The sequence below is a fragment of the Carcharodon carcharias genome, chromosome 22 (assembly GCF_017639515.1).
Source record: "Carcharodon carcharias isolate sCarCar2 chromosome 22, sCarCar2.pri, whole genome shotgun sequence".
In the NCBI taxonomy this organism is placed as follows: domain Eukaryota; kingdom Metazoa; phylum Chordata; class Chondrichthyes; order Lamniformes; family Lamnidae; genus Carcharodon; species Carcharodon carcharias.
In genome coordinates, this window is record NC_054488.1 from 40824674 (window position 1) to 40835374 (window position 10701).

Below are 10701 nucleotides of genomic sequence, written 5' to 3' on the forward strand. Positions count from 1 at the left end.
ATTGTCTAGCCCTCCTTACAAGTGATGCATGCATCTCATGAACACATAATCAAAAACCTTAATCAAGTTTTTTGATGATATTTAAGAAAGGATTGATGAGGACAATGCAGTTGATGTAGTCCATATGTACTTCCAAAAAGGTGTTTAATAAAGTTCCACATTACAGCTTGTCAGCAATGTTGAAGACCAGGGAACAAAATAAGGCAGTGGCAGCATGGATAGGAAATTAGTTGAGGGACAGGAAAGAGAGAGAAGTGGTGAACTGTTATTTTTCAGACTGTAGGAAGGCATACAGTGGGATTCCCAAGGGGTTGTTACGAGGAATGCTTTTCTTGATATACATTAATGACTTGGGCTAACGTGTACAGGGCACAATTTCAAAAGTTGCAGATGACAAAACTTGGAAGTGAAGTGAAGAGAGAGGAGGATGTTGAAAGACTTTAAGAGGACATATAGAGGTTGATGGAATGGACAGACATGTGACAGACAGAATGTAATGGAGCAATGTGAAGTGATGCGTTTTGGTAGGAAGAATCAGGACAGGCAATATAAAATGAAAGATGCAATTCTAAAAGGGGACTAATCGTTTAAGGTGAAAGTGCAGGCTGAGAAAGTGGATACAATAACATGGGGATCCTGGCTTATATAAATAGTGACATAGATTACAAATGCGAGTAAATTATAATCGACGTTTATAAATAATTGGTTCGGCCTCAACTGGAGTGTTGTGTACAATTTTGGGCAACATACTTTTGGAAGGCCTGAGAGAGTGAAGAAGTGATTTACTAGAATGGTTTCAGGGATGAGGGACTTCAGTTGCGTGGACATATTGGAGAAGCTGGGGTTGTCCTCCTTAGAGAAGGTTGAGAGGAGATTTGATAGATGTGTTCAAAATCATGAGGGTTCTAGACAGAGTAGATAGGGAGAATCTGCTCTCTTTGCTGCAACGGCATAGAACTAGAGAATACTGATTTAAGACGAGGGGTTTAAAAAAATATACAGCAAGTGGTGATGATCTGGAATGCATTAGCCGAAAGGGTGATGTAAACCGATTCAATCATGACTTTCAAAAGGGAATTAGATAAACACTTGAAAGAAAAGTAATTGCAGGGCTACAGGTTAAGGGCAGAGTAGTGGGACTAACTGGATTGCTCTCAAGGACTTGCACCAACTTGGTGGACCAAACAGTATCTTTTGGTGCATTCTATAAATCCGTTCTCAAAAAAATTGAAAGGAAAACACTGTTTCTTGAACACAGAACACATTGCTTTAAAAACAAACTTGATGAGATTTTAAAGAAACCCGTTGGGAAAAAAAAAATAAAAGAACTATTAGCATAATTAGTCCACTTCTTGCAAGTGAGGGCAAAATTAAAAATGAAGTATCTAAAGCTCCTATTGAATTTTAACTGTCAGATTAAATGAGAGCATGTCATCTCTAAATGCTTGGCATCCAGGGTGTGCCACTGCACAAAAATAACAGCTTAAATAACAAATTGCATAAACGGACAATCATTTTCACTTTTCATTAGAGCAATTTACCACTCTTCTGGACTCATATACTTCAAGAACAAAATCTAATTTCACTTACCTACTGCTTTCAAGACATCACTGGGGATGTTATTTCCAGCCAGTTCTAGACGCAACAAGGTCTTGTTTTGTTGTAATGCACAGAGTAATGCTCGTCCGCCTAATAGACCAACATTATTCCAGCGAAGATCTACACAAAAGAAACAAAAACAATTGGCAATAGCTACAATGTGCAGTGAGAGAATGACATCTCTTAGAAAGTTATCTGCAACTTTTCAAGCTGTTAAATTAATTCATTAAGGCCCTCTTCAAAATGAATCAGCATTGGTTAGATTTTATCCAAAGATATGCTTCTGAAATTAATCAGCCTCCAATCATGACAATTTTTTTTTGAACAAGTGGTTTATTAAGCACAGCAAATATTTTTTAAAAAATGCAATTTTCTTAAATCTCAGGAAAAAAATGAAACTTCAAGAGTGAAACTTAAACAGCTATATAAAGCTTAATGTCTTACAACACATAATAGCCATGCAATTGGAACACTAACAATATCTTTCATTTTCATGACAAGTTTTAAAATGGCTTAATTCTGCAAAGTATCCCACATACTCACCCACTTCCTCCAGTGTATCATTGTTTTTTAAGGCTAATGCCAGCTCTCCTACACCCTGGTGGTTGATCTGGTTATTGCGTAGGTCTAGATGCTTAAGGGATTTGTTGGCTCTTATTCCCTCACAGAATATACAAAAAGCTTCTTCCCACATTCCAAGAGCATTCCATTCCAAAATCAAACTAGAAGAAAATGACCATCTACATTAAGGGAGTCTTAAACAGTAGTGACAGGGCTTCAATACACTTCAGTTTTTGTCACACACCAATAAAACATAGCTAATTATCTAGCCTTTTCCAAGTGTAAAGGAGTTACCTTAACAAAGTAATCCCTGCTTAGCTGAAGATGCATTTAACTACACGTGTCCGTTTAAGCACACGAGTTTAAATATATCAGAGAAGAAATGTTGTTTTCCAATTACTCCTGCCAAGAAAAGCACTGTAAAATAGGTAGCATTACAGTTTTAGAGGGGTCACTTTTCGGATGAGACATTAAACTGAGGCCCCATCTGCCTGCTCGGGTTGATACAAAAGATCACATGACACTGTTTTGGAGAGGATCAGTGGGGGCTATGGTGTCCTGGCCAATATTTATCCCTCAGTCAACATCACAAAAAAAAGATTATCTGGTCATTATCACATTGCTGTTGGTGAGAGTTTGCTGAGTGCAAGTTTGCTCCTGTGTTTCCTATACAGGTCAAGTATCTTTCATCCGTAAGTCCGAAAACCGAACACGTCCAAAAACCGCATTTCTTTTGAACCTCATCGACCTTTAGCACAGGAAGTCTGTGGCTCAAGCCAGCACAAACATCAGCGACCGCACCTGACCTTTAGCATGGGGTGTCTCTGGCCCGAGCCAACATGAACCTTGCTGACCGCACCTGATCTTTAGCACGGGAAGTCTAGTTGTTCGTCTGCACCGTTTACCTTACGAGCACTATCTTACAAGCGGAATCGCAGGTGACATCATATGACTGGGAACTTATTAAAGGTACCCTGGCTTTATTATTCAGTGATACATCTTACTTTTCAAGCCATTTTATTTAGACTATAGCTAGCCTGGGCTTCAGCCATTGTAATGCAAAGGCCTAGGCCTACATATGGTATCCAAAAACTGAAATTTTCTGAAATCCAAAATGCAATTGGCCCCGAGGGTTTCAGATAAAGAACACTTGACCTGTATTACAATAGTGACTTCACTTCAAAAAGTACTTCATTGGCTGTAAAGCGCTTTGAGAAGCCTGGTTGCTGTGAAAACCACTGTATAAATTCAAGCCTGTACTTTTTTCACATTCTGAGATTAATTTATTGCTGTTATTGATGGAAGCTAGTTCAAAAAACTTTTGAAAATAATTACCATATCAGTTGCAATTTCTCAACTTTGATAGTTAGGACCAATCATATTCAAACATGAATATATTTAACACATGCGACATGAAACACTGTCTATGTATAAATAGATATTCCAAAGCTGATGGCATCATGTAATTCACCTGGGGTCCTTATTTTCTGAACATAATGGAAATATGCTGAATACTAACAGCCAGTTCATAACAGATTATTAAATCCAGAATAAAAGTTGCATTGAAGAGTTGGTGTTTGCGATATAATTAATGCATGTTTATCACATAATGAACAATATTTTATTTACTGAAATGAAGGTCAGTGTGTATTATAGTGCTAATAGAGGATGTGTTATGGTTTTGGTTATATCACAATATACTTTTTTGCTTTAGTTCAATGAATTCTCATTAGTAAAAAGTTTGAAAAATATGTAAATTGGTGAGCATTATATGTTGTACAATGAAAGGGAAAGCCTGATCCAAATACCTCCTAACTTGCATGTTATGAAATAAAACCACAGCAGCGCCAGGTCAAATAATTCACACTGTACTTGTATGGAGGGCAGGGAGTGGGGGAGAAAGGGCTTCATCGAAACAGGATTAGACTTGCCAAAAGAAAAATACCACATGTTGATTTGCACTCTCTATGTCCTTGTGAAAGACAATTTGAAAGCCACCTGCTTAGCCACTGATCTGAAGGAGCCATTCCTACCTCTTCAGAGATTTGTTGTGCCGCAGGAGTTTCCCCAGTGCTTCAGCTCCAGCTGCTCGCAGGTTATTACCCTTATACACACAATTTTTCAGTTAGAAACTTAACTGCATATTGGGCAACAAGATCACAATTATGTAAGTCAAAATGTAATTGTCATAGTATACAGACGTGAAGGTTAAGACCGCATGCACCATTAACACACCATGAGCGGTTTTTCAAAACTTATATAGTAGAATGCTAATTTATGTTGCTTTGAATAACACACATCTTGTTTTCATCCCTATACTGTTAAACATATTTTGAAGTGCTCATCATGGATCAATGTAAAGTATAAGTGGCAACACACTACAAATAAAAACGGAAAGATCAGAGGTAGCAACCTTAGAATTTTTGAGGAAATTCCTATGAGATGAGCTTAGAGCCAACAAATAATCTGCTTTTCAATTAGTTCTTTGGCTCAAATTGCCAATCGGTGAAATATGATGCACTATATGCACAGCTTTGTATATTCTAGATTCAGCAGAAACTGTTGTTCATTGTGGTGATTAAAATTTAAGTTGAACAAGAACGGTACAGCAAATATTAACTTGGATGTAAATGAATTATATCATGAAAAACTGTATGATGAAAACATAAAATAATGAAAATTGAAGAATAACAGTATCTATTTCACAAAAAGGATTTATACCATGGATTTGAATAGATTTGTCCCCCTAATGATAAGGAATAATATGCAAATAGGCCAAAAGTAGAGATACTGAAATTTTCCCCAAAGTCCTTTTATAACTCACTGAAATAGAACAGCTACCCTACTCTATTCTTTCCCATTAAGCTCCATTTAGTTATACACCTCATAAATTTGTATCACAATTTTTTTTTGTTAATGCAGTATAAAAATAATATAAATGGGACAAACTAAATACTGAAATGATCTTTCTGATGATCTTCAGTGTGTCACTCAACAGTTTCTATTCTGGGAATTAAAAATGAAACTACTTATCCTCTGTCCCAAAGCTTGTTGCTACATTTTACTTTCTATTATCTTATCTTATCTCCAGAATCCACAGCCAATGACATCTACCTTCATGTCTAGCAGTTGGATCGTGGTGTTTGCGCACAGTCCATACAACAGCAGTTTGGCACCTAAGAAAACAAAAAACATTTTAAGACTATTATTAGAGATCTACAAAGGGCAAACATTCAAGAAATCTTTTAGATTATGAAACTATTAGTTAATTATTGCCCATTTACAACATTAATAATTTTGCATATTGTTTCTATTCAATGTTAATTATATATGTTCCACTTCTCCCCTTGTCCATTTTGAGCCATGTACTTTCTGCAGCCAAGCAGGCAGGCCGGTAATCTGCTCACAGGCTAAAGCCACTGGCTACATACTGTATGGACTGTGTATAGATATCTTAGGACCAAAATGCTCTTCTATTTTCCTTTCAATATGAGGCACCCATTTTCCATTGGGCACTTCACCATAGCAACATATTAAGTTCTTGCTCTAAGGAAAATGACGTATTCTAGTATGCTAAGCTCCTACTTCTGTAAAATCAAAAGCAGAAAATACAAAAAATGAATCAAATCAAACTTGCCAATACACAAACACAGAAAAGCTAAATTTCAGATAAGTTGATTGATTGAATAACACTGTTCCCAACCCTAACAAATGCTGGAGGTATGGGAATGTTGTGGGCCAAATCTGAAGTGTTTTATTTTCCAAACTTTATCACCTTGATAATCTATATTCTATTCTCACATCTCTCTCTTCAGGTGCCACGTCCTAAGAGGGCATTGGCAACCATGGGCCTCCATGTTAATCTTGCTCTGGAGGTGTGGATCATATTCATTGGTGGTACATTCATCCAGCTTGCAAGGTTCTTTAGAAAGATTGTTCTTTGTCTACCTCGATCTTTCCCAATAGCTTTAGACTTTCTAAATGATTTATTATGTGCCCAAGAAATTCCAATTATCTCTTCCTAATCTTGGTCAGCAGAGTTCTTTTGGTCTCAGATTTTACTAGCACCTTTTCTTCAATAGTGTGACTTGTTCAAGGTATCTTCCTGATTCACCTCAAAAACCACAACTCTGCAGCCTCAGTGGTCGTCCAACACTTGCTTCTGTTTGTCAAAATTGGTGTTACGTAGCATTCCAGAATTCTCAGCGTTGTTTTCATGGCTAATTTTGAGTTGATCATAACCTTTATCACTTTTTGAAATACATCTTTGGCCATTCCCATCTTTTGTCTTATTTCTTGGTCACACTTTCCATCCAACGTAACAAAATTTGTTTGCGTGACTTTTCCCTTCTTCACTGTAATTTTACATTCTGGTATGATTTGCTTTTTAGACACTACCAGACATTATTATTTCTTACAATTTATGCTCAGCCCTTTCTTCTCACATTCACTCACTACTCTGTCCAAAATCATTTGGAGTTTCTCTTCAGTCAGCAATACGAATGTCATCATGAGCCTAACTTATAATATTAAAGTTAAAAGAGGGGTCAGGCAGGGGTGTGTTTTCTCCCCAGATATATTCAAAGCTGTATAGTGAAAATATTCTTAGAGAGATTGAAGACCCTCCTGGATTATTAGTTGGAGGTTACAACTTTAATAAAAGATATGCCAATGACACAACATATGAAACTTAAATTATGTAAAGTTCTTTTTTAATGTTCTCTTTTATAGAATGACAATTCTTATAATTTATAATCCAATGTAACAGGTTAGTGAAGAATTGGTTTCAAAGAGTTATGGTAATCTCCAAGAATGAACATAACCAGCATGGTAGCAGGCCTGTGACATAAGCTTGCTAGTAAAAAAGACTCTTAAGTCAGTAGTAACAGGATATAGGATCAGGAGTATACCATTCAGCACCTGTTCCATCATTCAATTAAATTAGAATTGATCCGTCTCTGAACTCCATTCATAAGTGGATGTTGGAATGAGGCCCATTTAAAAATCATTTTTGAATATTGGTCTAATTTTTTTGGCATCCTTAGTTGACCAATCATCAATTTCCTCTTAGATCATTTTGAAGCATGGGTCTGAATTGGCTAATAACTAGAGCTGGCTTTATTTAGTTGGTAGCACTCTCATATCAGGATCAGATGGCTGTGGATTCAAACCCTACTCCAGAATTTGAGCTCAAACTCAGCTGGCAGTCCCATGCAATACTGAGGGACTGCTGTATTGTCAATATTGCCATTCTTAAATCAAGACATTAAACCACAGACTGTTCAGGTGGCTGATAATTTTCACCACCCCACCGCACCCTTCATCAAAATGTAGCTATGAAGAATTACAAGTCCCAAGACTCTTTTTATCAAGATTGGTAAATTGTCCCAGTGCCCTGGTCAACTCTTTTCAATAAACGCTATGCAAAATAAACACTGATCTTACATTTCATTATTTTTGGGAGAGTCTTGCTGTGTACAAACAGACTGACATTTTGTCCACATAGCAGTGACCTCACTTCAAAAAAGATATGCGTGAAGTATTGGGATGTTGCTTACAGATGTGATAAGAGCTATATAAATGCAAGTCTTTCTTTTTTTATAAAAACGGCTGCTTATGCTAAGTAATAGAAGTACATAGGAAAGACAAGGCCATTTGTTGCTGAATTAGATGAAGGGCACAGAAGAATACACAACCAACTTAAGTAAATCTCATTAATACAATTCACCTTGAGCTTAAGCCGTTTAGGGTGAATGAACTGCATCTTGGTAGTCTAATATTTTTGTATGAATTGCCACATTAGAACATACATTTAATTTTGTTTCAGGTTATGTCCATCCCAGATGAGATTGTTAATGGAGCATTATCATACCTTCTTCATTTAGCATGCAGTCACAAAGTGCTATCTCTGTGAATACTATGTCATTCGCTAAAACCTTTCCCAGGACAGCACACGCATCAATAGAAAGAGACCGTGTGGAGAGGTCCAGCCTTTTCCTCAAGTTTCCGTCACAAACATCATGCAATTGATTCAGAATACATTCCTGTGGCTCAATACAAGCTTCTTTACAAAGGCAAAGGTAAGTTCTCTTGAAATCATCCATCATTGAAATAACTGACAGAGTTGATCTTGCTCCAATTATTCAACGTAGCATTTTTCTGTTAAGAAAAGCAAAAGTGCAAACGTATTACCATCAGAGTAGTCTGAAATTGCTATAATTAAACGGTTCTCACATTAGAAGTGAGAAAAATGCAACTTGAGCAGGCAAGACAACATTCACATGCACTGCCTTCTTAAAAATAGTAGAAGCACACAAAGATCCAACACAAGACTGCCTTCATTATCTAACTTTAATTGCACATTTATACTTTGCTTGCTATTGCTGTGGAACCTGCCCCATCTGTAATGTGCAGATTTTAAATTACAGTTTGTGCAGTTGCAATTTCATTTCTAACCACTAGGCCTTACTCAATGGCTGAGGAAGGTCCATAGAGCCTGGCAATTTTCAAACTTCATTGCTGGCCTGTATAGGTAGAATGGACATTCAACAACTTGCACTTATATACCGCATTTAACAGGAAACTGTTCCAAGGCAACCACAAAAAAGAATCCCAGGCTAAAGGAGGAGAAGTGAAGAGGATTGGCCAAAAGCTTAGTCAAAGAGGTGAGTTTTAAGCAGGCTCTTAAAAGAAAGGATGGTGGAGGGTATGAGAAGGAATTTCAGAATGTGGCACTTAAAGTGTCCGATGGCTTAACCATGTTTATACCAGATACTATCTGAAATAAATGGCTATTTACATTACTTTTGTGGTACTTTTGCCCCACAGAAGACCTCTTCAGGCGGATCAAAGCTCTCCAAGGGTAGTAATGCTATAGTTGAAATGTGTTACCAGCTGTAGGTCAAAGTCTGTATTACTTTTTCAAGCAGAGTTTATGGCAAACTTGCTAATATATAAATTCTACTCGTGGTATATTTTAAAATATATAATTAAAACAAAAATGTACAAAGCACCACAATCTAGTGGAGCAATGCAACACATTTACACCAAAAATTGGTAGGGCACAAATTGATTTCTGCAAATTTCTCATGTGCTGTTTTGATATTGTTAACCCTCTAACCAATAAATAGCAGAGTCCAGAGGCTGAACACTTCTTCAGTGAGTGAAACTGAACTTTAAGTAGGTCATTAATTGCACACCATCTCACCCACCTTTTGGATAACTATACAGTGAGATTAGTAGGGAACTTAAATCATTTGCACAGTAGCAGGAAATGGTGCATAATACGATAGTGGAATGTAAATGTAAGATCAAAAGTTATTTATCTCCCCAGTGCCAACGGCCAAGATATATTTCCATATTACCCCTTTATACATGAGTGGAACCAAAATGCTGATCATTAATTCTGATAAACCTAACTGATCCTGGCAAACATGCAATGCCCTAAAATAACATTTTTCCCACCATAATGAAAGTAAACGCCACAGGACAGAACGGGTTGAGCTGTTAGTTACATAGAGATGGTAAAAGCGGCCTTACCGGCGCCAAAAATGCACAAAAAACCTCATGAAACGGAATCCCAGATAATTTTTAAATCGCGTAGCAGAGAAAGGGGGAAAACGTGAACGCGGCAGAGAAAAAAAGGGGGAAGCAAAACACCAGGGATGCTGGAAATTTGAAATAAAAACAAAATGATTGGAACCACTACAACAGGTCAGGCAATATCGGTTGAGAGAGAGAAAAACGAGAGTTCAGTCAGCGACCTTCAATTAGAACAGAGAAAAAGGAAGAATTGCATACAGGAAGCGACCATAGCGCACTCGAGTACTTGATAGAAAGTCGACATGTCAGAAGCAGCTGAAACTCAGCAAGTAATAACGTTAGCTGTACAACCTGGCTGTGTAAAGCCAAAGAATTGTCAGTAAGTCCAGCTACGCCACAACCAGAGGGAAACAAACTCTCCAGTGACGGGAGACGTGATCAAGGCTGACCTGCCAGACACACATCACACGGCAGTCTTTTTTATAACCTTTAAATAATTAGTTCTAAACAGCCAGAAAGCAGAAAGCAAAAGGCAGGGATGAATTTGTTGGAAGCCGTTCCCGGACGCGCAGAGTCAGGACTACACAGCGCCGGGGGACAGGGTCACTCATATTCATTGGCCCCTCTGTTACCGGGCATCAACTCACCAGTCATCAAGTTGTTGTTTTATGGGGGTGGGGGCGCTAACTAAACTAGCCAGCCGCCTCCAGCTAACATGGACAAAAGTGTTTGTGATCACGATAAAGCACATTTGCTTATGCTAACTTTCACCACGGCCACCTACACTCTGACCTACCGCCGCCTCGTATCCATGCAGCGGCGCATTGTGGGACAGGCGGAACCCGACCAATCCGAGGGGAGAAAACCGTGGGGGGGGGGGGGGGGGGGGGGGGGGCTGTCGCTCGGCATTCTGGGAACTGTAGTGTTTCCTCTTCATGGCTACGGCCGCGTCGATTGGGCCAGCGGGACTACACCGACCGGCAGGCACCACGCCGCCGG

The 10701-nt window shown here is 38.3% G+C and overlaps 1 protein-coding gene across 4 annotated transcripts in view; it reads right to left on the reverse strand.

The window, feature by feature from the left end:
* Positions 1 to 10532, reverse strand: part of lrrc45 (leucine rich repeat containing 45) — a 74816-nt gene extending 64284 nt beyond the window's left edge. Inside the window, exons 1-6 of one of the 4 annotated variants that reach the window (XM_041217171.1) lie at positions 10499 to 10532; positions 8033 to 8319; positions 5275 to 5336; positions 4194 to 4264; positions 2143 to 2321; positions 1591 to 1719 (exon numbers count right to left, since the gene is read on the reverse strand). In XM_041217171.1, the coding sequence (XP_041073105.1) occupies positions 1591 to 1719; positions 2143 to 2321; positions 4194 to 4264; positions 5275 to 5336; positions 8033 to 8267 (676 nt within the window). In that variant the 5' untranslated portion in view covers positions 8268 to 8319; positions 10499 to 10532. Of the gene's footprint in view, positions 1 to 1590; positions 1720 to 2142; positions 2322 to 4193; positions 4265 to 5274; positions 5337 to 8032; positions 8320 to 9699; positions 9812 to 10349 lie in introns of those variants that run through there. The other 3 variants (XM_041217170.1, XM_041217172.1, XM_041217173.1) reach the window with 3 other exon arrangements.
* Between the last annotated feature and the right edge of the window lie 169 nt (positions 10533 to 10701).